Below are 20479 nucleotides of genomic sequence, written 5' to 3'. Positions count from 1 at the left end.
GTAAAAGTACAACTGACTGATTCTGAAGGTGAACCAGAGAAGGATCCAGATATTGAATATCGACAGGAACGTCGACATCTGGAAGCATCAGAAGCCAGTTCTGCGTCTGAAGGTGAAGGTGAAAGGGAGATTGTTGAAATACCAGATTCAGAAGATCAACTTGAAGGTCGAGAATCGGTACAAACAAGCACCAGTAAAGACGCAATAGAAAGTGAAGAAAAAGTTATTGGAAAATAGAAAACTGTAAAGCAAACTGAAGACTCTGAAAGCAGGAATGGAAATCCTGAAACTGGAGAAAAGGAAGTAACTCACGATAAGGATGAGATTCCAAGTACCAGTTATGAAGGTGTTCAGTAAAGAGAACTGAAACTGATGAAGACAAAGACATTGTGAAGATCATAATCAATGATACAGTGGAAGACACTTAAAGTGAAACTGATGACAGTGCAGATGAAACTCCATGAAAAAAAGCACAAGAAAAAGAGCTTGGAGAGTAGAGCATAATACAATAGAGCCGAAGACTAAGAAAGTCTGCAAAGGAGATAATTGGCCTAAAGGAACTGGAGGATTACGATTCAAAATAGTGAACAAAACAAAAGAGCAAGAAGACCAAGTGAATGAGATTTCTAGCCAGAAAGAAACATTGGGAAAGAAAATAGAGACTATTCAAAGCCCTAAAAGAGTAAGAAGTCCAAATCAGAGGTACAAATCACCTGAGTGGACATATATCGTCCTGCCGCCCATTGTTGAAGTTAATAGTAGTCAAGAAAATGTGTATGACCCAAAGCCAATTGGGAAAAGTGATTAAAGAAGTCAATTAAAGAAATGGAAAAGTTAGATGCTAAAAGTATATGAAATTCAAATAAAAAGTCGGAAGTCCTGTTAGACAGATTTGTAAATATAGAAGACGTCGGAGTTGACAAAAGGTCAAAGAAAAATTTGTTAGAAAATCTAATTATAGTATAATTTAGAATAGAAACTGACAGAAGGTCAAAGAAAACTTGTTAGAGTGCTAAGTGGTGTGAAATGTATAGGTGACAAGGTCGAAGAAACGGTGTTAGGGAAAATGACAATGAATAATCACAGAACGAAATGTTCTATTTTTAGAAAATGGTGTAGATGTTTTACAATTTGTCTGGGATTGTTGATGGTATTGTGGGTAATTTTAGCTATTGTGATACCTTTCCAAGGTAATTTGATAAAACTAAAGCCAAATGTGAGTTCAAGTAAACAAAGTGAGAAAGAAAAGGTGCCCGAGACTCATGTGTATAAACCAGAATTGCATCAAGATAGATCCATCAGTGATTACACCAAAAATACTTTTTCAAAATTATTGCTTGAGTATATTAAAACTATGAATGTTGATGACTGTTATGTTTGTGTAAAATTGCCAGCATCAGTGTCAGAAGGGGTGACCTATCACCACCTTCCTCTTACATATGGAGTAACTTGTAGTGTAATTCCAAGTTTGTTTTACAAGACTGGGAAACTGGAGTATCATTACTCTAATGTGGATGAGATATTTGCAAAATTAAAGATTGACAATACCTTAAATAAGAGAAAACATGCGGAGGTAATGGGAGATTATTTCCTAGAAGTAGATGATCTAATGCACAAGTATGAATTTAATAATAATTTGACATGTAAAATGAGAGTTGAAGAAAAGGCATTCTTAAATATGGCTGAGGAAAGAAGAATTGCTTACAAACGGAAGGAGAAAATGAAGCATGCAAAGTCTAAATATTACACATTTGATGATGAGAACATCGAGGACAAGAATGTGAATGTAGCAATCAATATAGATGCACCAATGTTGGGAAAATGTTGTATTAGGAGAGACAATTCGAGGTATGACAATTATTTTGTGGGTGCAAGTCAATGTGAAGATACCTAGAGAATTTTAGAGGGTTGGGGATTTAAAGGAGGAAATGATCCGGTTTTTCCTGGAATTTAATTTATATGCGGGAATAGAGCTTATTATAGACTGCCAGACCACTGGTATTGGACATGTTATGTGGGTTTGGTCTTTCCTAAAATTTTCCATGTAGATAGAGGTACTAATGGAAAGCATGAGTTAGGTAAAGTTTTAAGTAGAAAAAGAAGAGAAACTGTGTTAGAAATAATAGGTGATGTATTTGGAGCACGGATACCAGCAGTGGGAATTTCGTTTAATGCAAATAGAATCAGAAAATTGTCCACAATAGTTGATAAATTATCAACAGATACAGCAGGGGTATTCCTAATGGTAGATACTGAAATGGTTGCTATGAGAGCTATGGTTATGCAAAACCGACTTGCCCTTGATGTAATTTTAGCAAACGAGGGAGGAGTCTGTGGAATATTGAAAGTTCAACATTGTTGTACTTATATTCCAGATAAAAGTCAAAACATTGAAAAGTATATTATAAATATTACAGATTTGCATAAAGAAATTGAACCACTGGAGGTTGAAGGTGTCCTTGAAAGACCGGGTAAAAGTTTCTCAGCAATTAAGCACTGGTTTCAAGAAATAGGTAGTTAAATTATAGGTAAAATACTAATACCGATAACAGTCTTAGTGGTAATAATCCTTATGATAAGGTTATGCTGTATATATAAAAGGTAGAAGAGATTTCAGAAACTTGATAAAGAAAAAGGAATGAAGAACGATTAGCAAGAATGAGAGAAAAGAATGAGATAGAAATGGTGGAAGTAAAAGAAAAGGTTTTCAAATATTCAAAGGAGACAAAGTATAGATGACATTAACAAAAGGAAATTTACACATGTTCTGCTAAATTTTCCAAAATTTTGAGGGTTATTTGGTGATAAAATCACCAGGATGAGGGAATTGATGGAGCGAGGTGGCAAACGCAAAATTTTGTGTACCCCTCGTAAAGGTAATGTCCCATAACGTTAATATTTACTAATTGCATGTTTTGAGAAATTAACCAACCATAGAGTAAAATGCACACATTTTTATTATTACACACGGGGAAAAACTAACTTTGCTTGCATGTTGCAATAAACCCAGCTAATATGTATTGTTATTGTGTTGTGAACTAATGTGCAGCTTAATTGTAAACAAAAGCAATTTAATATGCTTATTCTACATGTTTCTGTGTGGTGGAGAGGTCGAAAATGTAAGTATAAAATGCATTTATTTGGCTTATTTGCTAGGTAACAACTAACTGGGAAACATTAGTTAGGTGGGAGGTAAACAGAATGGGTTTAAATTCAATAATTAACATGTGTTTGTTTTTACGATAGTTCCAAAAGTGGCCTCTGAGGCCAATGCAAAAGATGGCTGCTTCGGTAAACTGTGAGCAAGAGCTGAACTGCGCAGGCGCGCCACAAACCTGCAAGTCAGAGTGAACTGCCTGTGCTCGAGGAGGTTCAAGGCTATCATAACCCGGAACCTAGGATGGGTGCCGAGCGTGGACGATGTAATGCTTAGAGCCTGGGAGAGTTTATGCATGTTTCAAATGCAAGGAAGAGCCTAGGCCACGGACTGATTTAAACAAAGACCCTTTCTTTTTTCGATGACACGTTGTGAAAATGATGCTGTAATGGTGAAGAGATGTTCACCCACCCCGATTTTGTCCAATAGGAGACCAAATAAGTGATAGTAGTTACAATTTAGATAGATTAAGTTAGGGAAATAGGGTATAAAAAACCCTGGTTTTAGCTAGAAGGGGTCGCCTTTTCAATTTCTATCGGAGATGCTGCCCGATTCCTGGATGTAAGAATATAATGACTTTTTACTTGTTTGCTTTACAGGATTGAAGGATAAGATGAGGGTGCTAGTTAGGGATGTTAGGAGAGAATGAATTTGGAACTATCTGCTCTTTGCTAATCTTTAACTGACTTCTAAAATAAAGCGATTTCCTTGAGCTCTAAATAAAATGATCATTTTGAAATAAAGTTTAAGATTTTACTGAATAGAGATTTTCTAATGCCTAAATGTCAGACATGATAAAGTTTTGCTTTGAATAAAAATTAGATAAATGAAGTAGTAAGAGCTGGTCTTTGAATTCTTCCTACGCCTAATTTTCATTCTAGAAGATCCATTGCCACTATGGTGGTGTGTCTGAATAATTTAAGTCTGAATAAAACCATGGAAAAATGTTTAAATCTGCAGGTGTAAATAACAAATAGTTAAATAGGTTTAGACGCTCCACCAAAATGTTACAGCGTTTCTCCTTTACGATTCACCAGAGCCTTGAAGCCAAGTGTAAGTGAACAGGGTAAATGAGCAGTGTTATGGGCCCCACTGATGAATGATTTGTGTGTTTTTAAGGTTTCAGGGTAATGGTGAGTGTTGATTAGAAATGATTTCTGGAGCCGCGCTGTAGCAACATCATCCATTGAATGCGTGTCTTTCTGAAAAATAAATATGTTTTATATATGTATATCTAAAGGTCGATGGAAGAATAAATGTGTAAATAAGTGTCTAAATGGACTTTTTTTGTAAAAATGATTGTATAACTGACTTATTAGGTGTATCTTAGTGAATACATGGGTTAGCGAGTAATGTTTAATTATGTTAATATCTGTATCAGTGTCTCACTTTGTGTATAAGTGGCTGCATGGGTTGGTGACTAGCTACATGAGTGTCGATATGGGTTATTAGGTGGTTTTTAGATTATCAGTATGAGTGTCTGTATGTTTGGTGGGAGGTATTACTTACCGCATAGATGCATGAATGTGCGACTCACTGTTTGTATGTGTTTTGAAGACAACATGTGTGCAGGACTGTATGGGTGGATGAGTGTGTCTATGGGTGTTAGTGAGTGAATCACTGTCTCAATAGTATCTTTATGAGTAACTACATATGTTTTAAACTAGTATATGTGAGTATTGATGTATATAAGTGAGTATACGTGATAGCGAGAGATTGTAAGAGTACCTGTATAAATAAGTATGTGTTTCTATAAGTGATTGTTTAAGAGAGTAAGAGTGTACGATTCTGTAGAAGTAAGTGTAGTGGTGGGTGTATAGCTGTTTATGCAAGTAAATGGATGTTTGATAGTTTATTTCAATGTGTGAGTATGTGTGTGAGTAACTCTATAGAGGAGTGTCGGTGTGCAATAAGATGCATAGGTGTAGGAGTACACATGATGAGTGAGTACATGTATGAGTGCCCATATAGAACGGTTAGTGAATGACTGGATGTGTTTCAATGTGTGAGTATGTGTGTGAGTAACTCTATAGATGAGTGTCGGTGTGCAATAAGATGCATAGGTGTAGGAGTACACATGATGAGTGAGTACATGTATGAGTGCCCATATAGAACGGTTAGCGAATGACTGGATGTGTATGTATATTTTAGAATTACTGAATAGGTTGTTCTAACTGGAATTGTTTTTTCCATTTTTTTTTTAAGATTTTAGTTTCTATGTATTATTGTGTGTATCAAGGGTTAGATTACGCTATTACGCTGAGAGGAGGTCGGTCACTCTTTCACAAGGATGATGTCATCAGTGATGTCATTTGAGATGTCATCAGTGATGTCATGAGTGGTGTCACTGACCATGTCATGAGTGAAGTAATATGTGACGTCATCAGCAGTGCATTGCGGGCGCGCGAGTTATAGTAACTATAACGGGGGAATTTCAATGGTTTTGTATGAGGGAAATGTCCAGCTAACTATATCATGAGTAAAACCTATGGTTTTTCAGTGAATTTCTAAGGTTTTTTTAAATGCTAATTCAAGTTACTGGTAAGTACAGTTAAATTTACTTTTCAGGAACAGTAGTGAGCTGAAAGATGCAGCACTGAGGTCTCTCCTGAAAACAGGTGAGTAAATCGGAATTCGTAGTTTGGCTGATTTTTGAGGAATTTTTTAAAGTTCCAAAACTCCACACTTAGAAGAATTTCCAAGTAAAACATGTCAATGTTAGCCTATGGAAGGAAATTCAAGTTACTGTAACTACGATTAGAATCTTTTTTCAGGATCAGTAGTGGGCTGAAAGATGCAGCACTGAGGTCTCTCTTGATGACAGGTGAGTAAATCGGAATTCGTACTTCGGCTAATTTTAGAGGATTATTCTGCTCAATAGTGAAGGAAGGGGGCGGGGCCTGAGCACACAAGTGTGCAAACACACCCTGTGGCGCGTTTTAGGTTGGGGAATATATTCCTCTTCAATCCTGAGGTCACCTGTGAGCCAACTAGCCCATCAGGTACCTCCAGTTTGCGCCAGGGAGCTGCGTTGTAGAGAGGTGTTCAGAGGGTACGCCCCCTTTTTACAACACTTTGCAAAGCAGCTTCATGGCAATTACTAGAGGTACCTGTTGGACTAGTTGGCCCCTAGGGGACCTCTGGATTGAAGAGGGATATTTTCCCCAACCTAAAACGCGCCACAGGGCGTGTTTGCACACGTCACCTCAAGCCCCGCCCCTACCTTCACCACTGTGCAAACATGCCCCGTAACGCGTTCTAAGTTGGGGGATTAAGTCCCCTTGCATACGGGGGGTCCCTGGGGGCCACCTAGCACACCAGGAACATCCAGTATGCGCCAGGGGGCTGCGTTGCAGAGAAGTGTAATGAGGCCATGCCCCTTTTTACACCTCTCTGCAACGCAGCCCCCTGGCGCGTTTGCAGAGGGGGAACTAATTCCCCTTGCATACTGGGGGTGCCTGGGGGCCATCTAGCCCACCAGGAACCTCCAGTGTGCGCCAGGGGGCTGCATGGCAGAGAGGTGTAAAAAGGGACGTGGCCTCTACACGTCTCTGCAAGGGAGCCCCCTGGCCCATACTGGAGGCTCCTGGTGGGCTAGTCCCAGAAAGCATTGCTTCAGGTGTTACACCTGTGTATAATTACTGTGGGTATTTACTGGTGCTTGCAGCTTGCCGTCATGTCACATGGTCTGCCACTGAAGAGGGCGTTGGCCCGAAACGCGTCTGTCAGGAAAAGGACTTTGTTCACGGCTCGCGTCCTTGCATTGGCATTAATTCCTACCTGTAAGTGCATCCCACCCAGGGGCAACTCTTTCTTCCATTTGTTAGCGGCCAGCCCGGTCGCGGGTTTGCACTACCGCGGAAAAACTGCGGGTCCACAGCTACCTTATTTGGGAAGCTTACTGTGGTATGGGTGGTGCCTTTTACTTGCGGGGTGCTTGCGGGGACATTAGCAATCCTTTTAATACTTTTTTGCATGTGAATGGAGGCGGCAACCCACTTGGGTTCTACTAAACCACCAGTCCCAGAAAGCATTGCTTCAGGTGTCACACCTGTGTATAATTACTGTGGGTATTTACTGGTGCTTGCAGCTTGCCGTCATGTCACATGGTCTGCCACTGAAGAGGGCGTTGGCCCGTAACGCATCTGGCAGGAAAAGGACTTTGTTCGCGGCTCACGCCCTTGCGTTGGCATTAATTCCTACCTGTAAGTGCATCCCACCCAGGGGCAACTCTTTCTTCCATTTGTTAGCGGCCAGCCGGGTCGCGGGTTTGCACTACCGCGTAAAAACTGCGGGTCCACAGCTACCTTATTTGGGCAGCTTACTGTGGTACGGGAGGTGCCTTTTATTGCGGGGTGCTTGCGGGGACATTGGCAATCTACTTTTTTGCATGTGAATGGCGGCGGCGGCGACCCACTTGGGTTCTACTAAACCACCAGTCCCAGAAAGCATTGCTTCAGGTGTTACACCTGTGTATAATTACTGTGGGTATTTACTGGTGCTTGCAGCTTGCCGTCATGTCACATGGTCTGCCACTGAAGAGGGCGTTGGCCCGTAACGCATCTGGCACGAAAAGGACTTTGTTCGCGGCTCACGCCCTTGCGTTGGCATTAATTCCTACCTGTAAGTGCATCCCACCCAGGGGCAACTCTTTCTTCCATTTGTTAGCGGCCAGCCCGGTCGCGGGTTTGCACTACCGCGGAAAAACTGCGGGTCCACAGCTACCTTATTTGGGCAGCTTACTGTGGTACGGGAGGTGTCTTACTTGCGGGGACATTGGCAATCCTATTAATACTTTTTTGCATGTGAATGGCGGCGGCGACCCACTTGGGTTCTACTAAACCACCAGTCCCAGAAAGCATTGCTTCAGGTGTTACACCTGTGTATAATTACTGTGGGTATTTACTGGTGCTTGCACCTTGCCGTCATGTCACATGGTCTGCCACTGAAGAGGGCGTTGGCCCGAAACGCATCTGGCAGGAAAAGGACTTTGTTCGCGGCTCGCACCCTTGCGTTGGCATTAATTCCTACCTGCAAGTGCATCCCACCCAGGGGCAACTCTTTCTTCCATTTGTTAGCGGCCAGCCCGGTCGCGGGTTTGCACTACCGCGGAAAAACTGCGTGTCCACAGCTACCTTATTTGGGCAGCTTACTGTGGTACGGGAGGTGCCTTTCACTTGTGGGGTGCTTGCGGGGAGATTGGCAATCCTTTTCATACTTTTTTGCATGTGAATGGGGGCGGCGACCCACTTGGGTTTTACTAAACCACCAGTCTCAGAAAGCAATGCTTCAGGTGTCACACCTGCGTATAATTACTGTGGGTATTTACCGGTGCTTTCAGCTTGCCGTCATGTCACATGGTCTGCCACTGAAGAGGACGTTGGCCCAAAACGCGTCTGGCAGGAAAAGGACTTTGTTCGCGGCTCGCGCCCTTGCGTTGGCATTAATTCCTACCTGTCAGTGCACCCCACCCAGGGGCAACTCTTTCTTCCATAGATATATATATATATATGATATAGATATATAGATATGATATAGATATATAGATAGGCACATACATACACACATATACACACACACACAAATATATATATATATATATATATATATATATATACACTGTTAGTAATGGGGATCTCTAGTTGGCCGCGGCTGGTGCCGAGGTCCAAATAGGGAATCTTCTTCCTAAGTCAGAGTAAAGGGGCTACACCTGATAACCCCTGCTCAACCCTGTGGTAACGAAGCACGAGCAGACAGGCCTATCTCAGAGGCAGTGTGTGAAGCATTTATGACCATACACAACGCAGGAAGAACGATACAAACAGACACCACCAGTAGTTGTAGAAAAATAGTTATCCTTATATAGACTGAACACGAGGCTTAAAAGCGCTCAAGGAGCCACAATGCACATAATTACAGATTCACTTCAAAGGAATAAAGGCCCCCAAAAAGCATGTGGAACGAACTTAGTTCACGGCCGGGGTCCAGGGGACCCGGTCATGCACTATGTACCTGAGATTTAATGGGGCGCGGCACGCAGCCTCACAAGTAAGCCAAGGTAATGACAGGGGGACTCACAGGGGCGAGAAGGCAGAAACATAAATGGTAATAACTACCATTTTATGTTTCTGCTTCCCGGACTGCGAGAAAGCAGAATTGTCTGCTTGGGGGTGGGTGGTGCTGCTCGAGGGTGGGGAGGGGGGCGGGAGGGAGGAGAGTGGCTTGCCCACTGTTGTGGGTACTGACTGTTTGGTCGGCCCTAAGGCAAACCACTCCCCCCTGCCCTCAAGCAGGGCTGCTCACTCTCCCTTGTTCTCTATGTAGGCTGCTGCATGCAGCCAAACACACAAGGTGATGGACGGAATGTTGCACATTGGCAAAACATTCACCCCCAGTCACAGATCTGCTGCATGCAGCCTACATAGAGAAAATGGCCCGGCTGGGGCGCTCTGAGCTGCGCCTCACCAATCACAACGCTGCCATTGCAGCGTTGTGATTGGCGGAGGGTAGGGAGGGAGGCTGCCTTTCCTGATGATGATCATCACGCTGCAGGAATTGGAAAACACAGGACGGCAGGAAGCGGAGGTGTTGCACGGCAAGTTTTATTTTATATATATTTTTAGTTAAACCCCTCCCACCTCTCCCCCGCGACTACCCCATTTCCACCCCCCCACCCGCCAGTCATGCCGGCCGCGACTGGTTCACATTCTTTATAAATGCAGAGATTTGCTTGCATGCATCTGCTACTCAAATTGTATATATTCCCTTTTGTTCTTGAACTGCTGCTGTGTTTTGCCATTCTAGAGTTCAGGCATTATCATTGCTGAAATGTTCGCATTCTTCCATTCAGTCGCTTGTTCAGCTTTGCTTTTAGCCTGTGTGGTCATTTTCCTCTGTCGCTTCATAAAACTGACATGGACGCAAGGTTTGTGCTACAAGAATCATGGCTCAAATGTGTTTGTTACCGGTTGTCACACATGGTACAGACTTCACACGGCCCAGCTTAGGTGAGGTCTAGGCCTTACTGCTGCCTCTTTGCATGATGATACCTGCAGCCCAGGATCACAGTGGGTTTCATCTGCTCGCAACTGTTATCAGTGGAAGCCCTGTGAGGGACCCATATGTAACAACGAACATGCAAGTGAGTCGGAGGACCACTGTAGGGGACAGGGCCTTGATGCATTATCTGTACACTGTCAATGCGCGCACTTTTAAGAGTGAGTGCTTGTGTTTGTATGTTTTAATGCTTTAAAATGTTGCAATTGATTTGTCTTGATCGATCACGAGAATCAAGCCTATAGCAGCCATGTGGTGTAAAGATAGTATTGAGGCCAATAAATGTTTATGGACTGGTATGTGAGTGTGTATGTTATGGGGCACTAGTTGGACTACAGGAAGTGTCTGATTACTGAAGATGCAACAAACATTAGCTGGTGTATGACTTTAAACGGATTCAAAAATCCAAGCAATCTAGTTTGGTGACTGATGTTACCATAGGTGCTACATTTTTGGCAAAAGAACAATATATTTGAAAAAACACATTGTCAAAGTTTCTAAATTATATTTGAGGTTATGCGGGAGTTTGTTAATCCTTTCCATATTTAGTGTTACCTTACTGCATCCTGATCTTTGTTTGATTTGGCTTGGCAGATACCTCTCTAGTGTACAAGGTGCATAGCATTCACCATCCACTTTCTAACAAGTGTCTGACTGGCTAGTGACCTCCCTTAAAGGTTAGTAGGGCTGGGTGGTCTCATATGTTTAGAGCACTTATGTGAGGCCTTGGAGTCTCATGTACAAGCTACATATAAAGGGCCAGTAGGGTTGGGTGCATGATGAGCTGCATCAGTTTCAGCTCTGAAAAGACTGCAATAGCTAGCTCAGAGAGCACATATGTTTGTTGTTACCCAAGTCAATAGTACTTATTTTATCAACCTTGATTGGTATGGCTGGAATTTGAACCTGTGACCCCAATAAAGTCAGTGGGAAGCATTTCATATGTTGAGAGGTTGGAAATGATTCCAGCATAGCTAATGCAAAAGAGATTATGTTCAGAGGTTAACTGAATGTCCAATGTCTCTGAATAGTCAGTTGAACCGTTCCCATGCCTGCCCATATCCCAGCAGCTCCTCTGAAGGACTGACAGACTGAGGCAAGACTTTAACACATGTGGACCACTACCTCATACCTCTGGAGGTCCATCCTCCTGGTGTGCAGCCTTCCAATGTAGAGGAGGGCAAGTAGGACTGTAAGGGAGTCAGTACTATATTAGGTCAGCCATTAGCGCTGCTGTAGGGCAATGAATCCGAATGGATGAGGGGGGGGTCATTATTGTTTAGCACAACTTGAAGAAGTGTTGGTAGATTTGATTTGTTTCTTTTCCAAATGGCCTGGAGCACCTCTAAAACTTTGAAACGTGTACCTGAAAATGTACTAGATGGTTCTGTATCTTCTTGGGAGAGAGTCCTAAAACCCCTGAGTGGGAACTCAAGGTTGCTCACTTTGCATGCTCACTTGGTGAAATAAGGGGCAGCAGTTGTGCCTCACCACCTTCAAACGTCACCAGCACCACTGCGCACAGCCTTTGGCGTGCGTGGCGTAGGGTGTGTCTTCGGGCCCCTGGGACCTCACACCCTAAGGCCAAACATATATATTAAGGGGCGGGGCGTGCAGCTCCCCTCCCCAAGCCTTAATTGGCCAGGGAGCCTGGAGGGAGCAGCTGCTTTCTGCATGCTTCCCCTGGGTGGGAGCAATATGTGTTCTGTTTATGTGAACAGGAAAACAGAACACAAGTCTGCTCCCAGCCGGCTGGGGCAAGTTTAAATCTCCTGCCGGCTGGGAACAAACTTAGTGTTTGCTCCCATTTAGGGGGACATTTAAAAATGTTCCTGCCAGAGGGGAGGAAGCATATGTTTTCTTGCCCGTGGTAATGGAGGCAGGGAAACTACTGTCTCCTGAGGGGTGGGCTTCACGGGACACAGCAAGTGAGCCAGCCCTGGGGGATGGTGTCCCCTGGGCCATTTAAGGTAGGGAGGGGTCAGTATTACGCAAACTCGGCCTGGGTGCAGGAATAATAAAGCAGGTGGTCGAGGGTTGCAAAACCACCTTGTTTTTAAGGTGGCATCCAAACATCCGATTTGAGTCTGGGTTGCTAACCCACCTGCACTGGCCAAATCATTAATGACTTAAGGGATTTAAAGAAGTACTTCGAAAGGAGGTGTTTATGTATTATTCATTGTGTGCAATAAAAGTAGCTATACAATGAGCAAGAGACTAGGGAGAGAGAGAGTTTTCTGGGGGGTTTATTTTGCCCAGCAAGTATTTCGAGTTCCTATGAAGCAGAATAGACGTGAACACCTGAGAAACTCAAAGAGGGTGAAGGGGACAGCATATTTTCGGTATCTCCACGTGAAGGGACTCTTGGGCTGTGATCCTTTCCTCTCCATAGTGAGAGTCGATCGCCTGCAGCTCTCTGCCCGGGGAGGTTCGGGGTGGAGGTGAAACTAACCAAACAAGCTTGAACCAGAACAAATAGATCTTGCAAATTTAATGACAGGAAACAGGAGCTAGTATGAGTTGTGAATGCTTGTAGGAGAGTAAAATCCTACCTGCCAACACTTGGGGGCTGGGAGGAAGCCCTGCACAAATGTCAGTTTAAAAGCAAAGGCCTTCAAACAGGCAGGAGGACCTCTCTAAGGCGGATACGGGCTGGGTCAGAATCGGTCAGATGCCAGGCACTTGTAAGACTGGAGACAAGCAGTTGTTTTGTCAGCACAGTCTCTGGGGGAAAAGTTACTGCCTCTGAAGTCAGAACATGTGAAAGGCTGCCAGAAATGGAGCAGAATCTGCCAGGCGTCAAGCTGGAGTCTGAATGGCGGGCAATCAAAAGTCAGGTTCGTAAATCTATGAAGTGGCAAGTGGAACCTCCGTCAGACATGGAGGGATGCGCTCTGTCAGGCATAGGGCGGGCTGGAGTCTTGACCGAAAGATTAGATAATTCCGAGCAGGTCGCCTGTCAAGCTCTGCTCCTCTGGAAGCCTGGTAGGCCCGGAGCAATGCCAAATAGAAGTCAGCCCCAACCCGCTGTAAGGCTGGCAGGGCTGGGGTATAACAGGTGCCTTCAAAAGTATTGTAAAAAACACAGTTGATGGACAGAATGTAGAACAATGTCATACATTCATCCCAGTACAAGGATCTGGGCCTAAATCCATTGTTTTTTTGCACTCCACACCACCCTGGGTTAGACACTGGCTATATGCAAATCAGCTCTGACCCTGTGCCTCATGGGAACAGTCCAGTCCGAACTACCAAGCCATGTCTTTCCCAGACCGGAATCAAGCATCCAAGGACCGGTTTCTGGCTATCAGCCTTCATCAGCCTGGATAGCTTGACTCCAGTGGTGTGGAGAGCCTGGGACTCACGTCTGAGCATCCCCAGCCCACTCGGGGTGAAAATTGCAAAATACACAGTTGATGGACAGAATGTAGAACAATGTCATACATTCACCCCAGTACAAGGATCTGGGCCTAAATCCATAGTTTTTTTGCACTCCACACCACCCTGGGTTAGACACTGGCTATATGCAAATCAGCTCTGACCCTGTGCCTCATGGGAACAGTCCAGTCCGAACTACCAAGCCATGTCTTTCCCAGACCGGAATCAAGCATCCAAGGACCGGTTTCTGGCTATTTTTGCAATTTTCACCACGAGTGGGCTGGGGATGCTCAGACGTGAGTCCCAGGCTCTCCACACCACTGGAGTCAAGCTATCCAGGCTGATGAAGGCTGATAGCCAGAAACCGGTCCTTGGATGCTTGATTCCGGTCTGGGAAAGACATGGCTTGGTAGTTCGGACTGGACTGTTCCCATGAGGCACAGGGTCAGAGCTGATTTGCATATAGCCAGTGTCTAACCCAGGGTGGTGTGGAGTGCAAAAAAACGATGGATTTAGGCCCAGATCCTTGTACTGGGGTGAATGTATGACATTGCTCTACATTCTGTCCATCAACTGTGTTTTTTGCAATTTTCACCCCGAGTGGGCTGGGTATGCTCAGACGTGAGTCCCAGGCTCTCCACACCACTGGAGTCAAGCTATCCAGGCTGATGAAGGCTGATAGCCAGAAACCGGTCCTTGGATGCTTGATTCCGGTCTGGGAAAGACATGGCTTGGTAGTTCGGACTGGACTGTTCCCATGAGGCACAGGGTCAGAGCTGATTTGCATATAGCCAGTGTCTAACCCAGGGTGGTGTGGAGTGCAAAAAAACGATGGATATAGGCCCAGATCCTTGTACTGGGGTGAATGTATGACATTGCTCTACATTCTGTCCATCAACTGTGTTTTTTGCAATTTTCACCCCGAGTGGGCTGGGTATGCTCAGACGTGAGTCCCAGGCTCTCCACACCACTGGAGTCAAGCTATCCAGGCTGATGAAGGCTGATAGCCAGAAACCGGTCCTTGGATGCTTGATTCCGGTCTGGGAAAGACATGGCTTGGTAGTTCGGACTGGACTGTTCCCATGAGGCACAGGGTCAGAGCTGATTTGCATATAGCCAGTGTCTAACCCAGGGTGGTGTGGAGTGCAAAAAAACGATGGATTTAGGCCCAGATCCTTGTACTGGGGTGAATGTATGACATTGCTCTACATTCTGTCCATCAACTGTGTTTTTTGCAATTTTCACCCCGAGTGGGCTGGGTATGCTCAGACGTGAGTCCCAGGCTCTCCACACCACTGGAGTCAAGCTATCCAGGCTGATGAAGGCTGATAGCCAGAAACCGGTCCTTGGATGCTTGATTCCGGTCTGGGAAAGACATGGCTTGGTAGTTCGGACTGGACTGTTCCCATGAGGCACAGGGTCAGAGCTGATTTGCATATAGCCAGTGTCTAACCCAGGGTGGTGTGGAGTGCAAAAAAACGATGGATTTAGGCCCAGATCCTTGTACTGGGGTGAATGTATGACATTGCTCTACATTCTGTCCATCAACTGTGTTTTTTGCAATTTCCAAAAGTATTGTAGCACCGGAGCAGTCAGAAACACGTCTATAAAGGTTTGGTGACATTTACTCAAAGGACTGGTACCTACTCAGGCTGTTAGGAATGGGACGGAGTCAGTTATCTTAGGTATATACATGTATTACTAGATTTACAGGCCTCTGAAGGCCACTTCACTGCTGGGAAACGTTATTTATCTGTACGCAGGTGCAGCTTTTTAAGGAAAAGAAATGTGATAGGTTTAAATAAAGATTTCTCGCTTTTTACTAGATAAAAGGGGACTCACGGGGCACTCTGATCTTCCATGTGGCTGTTCTGATGAAATGAAAAGGACATTTGTAAAGTGAATGGCTACCAGGAGGCCTCTGCTTTTACATGGCCCATTTCTTGTGTCATTGACATGGGTCAGTGGCTATGGAGACTGGGAGCTCTGCACAAAGCCGGTATGTGCTGCCAGGTGTGACGGGAACCTGCAGGCTTTCCCACAGCAGGTAAACCGAGCCCTCTCTAAATGTGGGGGCCGGATACTGGTGTGGCAGGGGAGTCGGATTTCAGCTCTTTTAACTATGAATGGGGACTGGAAGGGCTTCAGAGCCTGTCCCTGCCAGGTGGGAGCAGCTCACGTAGTCCTTACGTTGCATTCTGGTACTTGTTGTTCTGCATTCATTTATGATAGAATAAGTAGCAGAGTGCAGAGAAAAAAAGACGAAATAAGATTATCATGCCTGGCATGGGTTGACTAGAGTGTATATCAGACTACAGAGCTGCTAGGGCAGACCTTGTACTCATCCCCGTTTCCTAGTTATATTTTAATGGAGAATTAGATTGCTTTTTCTACGAATTTTTGGCACATAATCTCATATGTCTTTACTTTTTATGACTACTTCATTTCAGGTCTGGCTGCAGACAGTTTCAGGTGTTGCCAGAGGGAGTCATCAAAACCAAACATCCAGACTTTGGGAAGGTGAATGGCCACGTCACTCGCAGGGGAACACGAGAAGGTACAGCAATTGCGACAGTTTCTTTGAAGAAAAGCAGGATTTGAACGCTATAGGTAGGATATTCAATTCATTTATTTGAAAGCTTTTGAGGGCTGTGAGGTCTCCCTGTGGCTGATCAAACGCCAGAAGATGAAGCGTCCACTGGGCACTGAATCTCATCTCGCCGCTACATTTAACGACAAGACCAGGCTAGTATTCACATTGACCCATTAAGCACATAGGCCTCGATTGCGAGTGTGCAGGCCCTGACACTGCGAGGGACAATATTAACCACTGCTGTTTTAAATGTATATTCAGAAACGAGCTCGGTGCTGAATCTGAGGCCCCCAGAACTGCTCAATACACTAAATATGGGGAGTGAAGACTGAGACTCCAAGAAACCAAACTTCACGGAAGATGAATCTTCCAGAGCTGAGCACCGAGTACTACGGCCTACTCGCCACAGCACCCCCTCCACGCCCCAGGGCGCACGCGAACCAGAGATACTCCTGGTGTTGCTTCACAGAGAATTGTAGCATAGTTTCAGAATAACCGTTATTCGTGTTATTTTTTGGGAAAATACAACGTTGTTTTATTTCTAGTACTCCTTGAAAGGGCGCAGACGGCGCTCGTTTGCCTGTTAAGTTTTAGTTGAAAATGTCCGCGAGTTAGAAATTTAATTATTTTTAAGTCTATTCAAATGTAAAATTAGACGTTCTACTGAAAATTAAACAAAAAATCCTAACAGAGCAAAATAAAAATACCAACAATAAAGCCCACTAGATAAATGGGTTCACAGCGTCGGGTATGCCAGCAGTTAAAGGATATTTTTGAGCAACTCTGTCAGTGTGTGGATTCCATGTTGCTCCCATTTCTTCCTATTGAAGATGCTTATCGGGTCAGATGCGTATCGGGCATACAAGCATCTGACGCTCCTAGGATCACCCAGGCATGGGCAGTTGAGCCGAGGTGTGATCTCCCGCTTGTGCTCCTTGCCTGTTGCAATCCCCCCCCGCCCCCCAATTGCACGCATGCAGGAGCCGAATGAGTAAACACCCGTGACTTTTGATTCTAACTCCACAGGCGATGGGGCGCACCCTAGTCTCGTGAGTGGGTAGCCAGGACTCCAGGTCAGAGGAAGCACCTCCCATCTTTCCCACCCATTCATGTATTTATTTACAACCAATGCATTCTGGGAGTTCTAGTCTTGATTAATTTGACTTGAAACAGTCGGACTACATAATTGGGTGTGGAAGGGTAAATAAAGTCTGACGCCACACAGGCCTTGTGTGCATTAATAAGATGGGAAAGTGTGGGCCCAAATCGTACAAACTCACTTCGTTTTAACATTATCTCCCTACCGGGTCGGAGTTATTGCAGGGGGGTAATAGTCTGTCCTTAAGCCGCCTACCATGGCTTATGGCTATCGATCGGACTGACTTCCACACATCAACATTAACTCTGTTGTCGCCATCTGTAGACCGAAGCCATGAACGCCGGGGCGAAACCTTCGACTTACCCCAACAGGTCAGGCCGGGAACCCCCTCGGGGACGCCTCTTCTTCTGAGGGCGGCTCCTTGATGCGGGGCAGCTGCAGGCTGTCCTCCCCCGCCGCTGCCGCGCCTCCGATGCCCCTGTGAGGCCCTCCCTTCTTCCTCCCAGCGCCCCCTGGCTTGCCACTGCGGCGAGAGAGGCGGCGGGAGATTTTGCGGGCCAGGTGGGCGAGCGTGCCCCCTTTCACGACATAGTCTCGCTCCAGCTCCTCCAGGGAAATCTCGATATTGCCCGTGTACCAGAAGATCCAGCCGATGAGGCTCAGGAACACCAGGATGGCGCCGGTGTAGATCAGCAAGTCGCCAAAGTCCCTCCCGTTGATCTGCAGCTGGGCGAAGATGCCCACCAGGAGGGAGGCCACCCCCACCAGGTCCATCACCACCGCGAACAGGAGAGCCATGCGGCAGCGTCCGAGGGCGGCCGGAGCCATGTCTGCGCATCCCCAGGTGTGCGAGCGAGGGCGAGGCGCTGCGAAGGTGTGCTGTGTGCACAGCAGACTCGGGAAACCGAACCAACCTGTTGTGGGAGGCAGGGATCACGTTACACACTGCCGGAGGGGGCCAGCAGGCTTAACCGTTTCGCCTCATCTCACCCCACACAAGCTGCAATGACAGAAAAAAGAAGGAAGTAGCGAGAGCCGTGGGCCCCACCCCGCCTCAACCAGCGTCCGGGAACAGCATCAATTATGGACGGAAGCCGGAGGTTCTTTTGTGACTGTCATGGTTCGCTGACAGCTTACCTGCAGACGTCTTGAAACATTAGAACTCTCGAACTCTCTCTCTCTCTCTCATTCTCTCATTCTCTCATTCTCTCATTCTCTCATTCTCTCTTCCCAGTCGCCCTTACAAAAACTCCTTTCAGTGTGTATTCCCAGACTCTATGCAGACCTGACACTTCCTATTTCAGACCCCTCAATGCTCACAGTCTTACTGCACATTCCCGTAGAGTTCCCACTGCAAGCCGCGGAGTCCCGCGTGACCCAAAAACTCCTCCGCGCTACACAGAGGGAGGTGGTCTGGAGTAAAATTGTCCTTGCTCGCCAACTTAATGCTGGCAAGCGAGGAACCAAGGCGACGAAGCGCTTTTTCACTCCAGCTAAGAAAGTGTGTGTCCTGGAAGCTACAACTGCTGGGGCTGAGGCACTCCAGGGAGGAGGGGTTGGTGGCGTTAGGCGCGGGTGCCAAAGGCCTTTCATCCCAATGGGCGTTGTGTGCCTACCTAGGGCCACCTGTGTCAGACAGAGGCCCCCTCCTCCCCCCCCCCCCTCCCCCCCCCCCCCGGGCCACGCCCTTGCCTTGGAAGCCAACAGGTGGAGAGCCAGGCTGGGAGCAAGGCGCGGAGAGGCGAATGGAGAAACAGGCAAGGGAGAGAGAATGGGGGCCCTGGGGGGGGGGCGGCCGACCAAAGGGAGGCCTGCCCCGCCCGGGGTAATTTGGGGGCCGGGGAGAGGGGGGGGGGTGGAGCTGGCGCCGCCCGGGGACGGGTTGGGCGTTTTTCCGGTAGTTTTTGGGCTGGGGGCGGGTCTTGGTTGGGCTCCTTTTGGGCTGGGGGTTTGTATCCGCTGGCCACGCGGCAGAGACACCATTTTGAGTGTGGTGTCTCGGCCGGCGGGCGGGGGATGGCGGAGGGACAATTTTTTCGGAGGAATGGGCTGATCGATACCAAAAATGAGAGGATGGACATTTCGCTGGCACGTCGCTGGAGGTTGGTGGAGCTTGGGTGAGCAGCATGCGGCTCCACGCAGCCGAGCGGATGGGCCGGCTCTGCTTGGTGCGGGCGGTCGGCTCCCACGTGGGACTTGGTGAGTCTCCGCTGCTCCTACCCGAAGGGTCCTACGGCCGCCGGGGTGTGTTGTTTCGGGGCAGGGGAGACAAAGACTGCTGGACTCCTGGCCGCTGGGCCCCACATTAATTAGAGGACATTGTCAATATGTGGTGGCGTAACTTGCTTGCTTCCGTTAATTGCTATAACTGTTTCACATGATGGGCCGGCTCTGCTTGGTGTGGGCGGTCGGGTTCCCACGTGGGACTTGGTGAGTCTCCGCTGCTCCTACCCGAAGGGTCCCTACGGCCGCCGGGGTGTGTTGTTTCGGGGCGGGGGGTGAAAAAGACTGCTGGACTCATTGGCAATGGGCCCCACATGAAATGGAGGATATTGGCAATATGGGTTGTGTAACTTGCTTGCTTCCGTTAATTGCTGTCACTGTTCACATGTAATGTACAGAAGTATAGTCGTCCAGTATTCATTTGGTAAACAGCGCTTGCTAGCGGACACTGATACATCAAGCGCAAGGAGGTGGCTAGCGGACACTGATACATCAAGCGCAAGGAGGTGGGTTTCGTCTTTACAAGACGGCTGCTATTTCGCAGCTTGTGTCGTTCTGGTCACGTTCAGGGCAGTATCTCTTCTCTTTCAAATCTACGCTGTGTGAGTCCTTCCTAGCTAGCCTGTTTCTTTCACTGCCAGGGCCCGAGTGAAAGGGTGCGTGACGGAATGGGCGTTACTGTACCTGTGAGTTTTGCAGTTGCGATGCGTGGGTGTCATGCGTCATCGACAGGGGCTGAGGTGAATTCGGGTATTTCATTCCTCACTTTTTGTGCTTTCCTCACTACTACGCAGGGCCAGTGACGTCACAGGCCCTTCCCTGTTCACAATACAAAAAAAAAAAAAAATTCAATTAACACCCCTACCAGCGTTCCAATATGAAATTGGTTGTCAAGCACAATGCACGGCCCTGGGCTTCAGCGGGTATAAGGCAACTTCATGGGGTATGCGTTTAGTCTTCCTCATTTGCTAGT

General features: G+C 46.5%; 1 protein-coding gene across 1 annotated transcript in view; it reads right to left on the bottom strand.

Moving 5' to 3' along the window:
* Positions 1-18250, bottom strand: part of TMEM238 (transmembrane protein 238) — a 41141-nt gene extending 22891 nt beyond the window's left edge. Inside the window, exon 1 of the mRNA XM_078654926.1 lies at positions 17647-18250. Within this exon, the coding sequence (XP_078511052.1) occupies positions 17656-18111 (456 nt within the window). The 5' untranslated portion in view covers positions 18112-18250 and the 3' untranslated portion in view covers positions 17647-17655. The remainder of the gene's footprint in view (positions 1-17646) is intronic.
* Between the last annotated feature and the right edge of the window lie 2229 nt (positions 18251-20479).

This window comes from Lissotriton helveticus, chromosome 7 (genome assembly GCF_964261635.1).
Source record: "Lissotriton helveticus chromosome 7, aLisHel1.1, whole genome shotgun sequence".
NCBI classification, from domain to species: Eukaryota; Metazoa; Chordata; class Amphibia; order Caudata; family Salamandridae; genus Lissotriton; species Lissotriton helveticus.
This window is presented reverse-complemented; position numbering and strand designations above follow the sequence as displayed.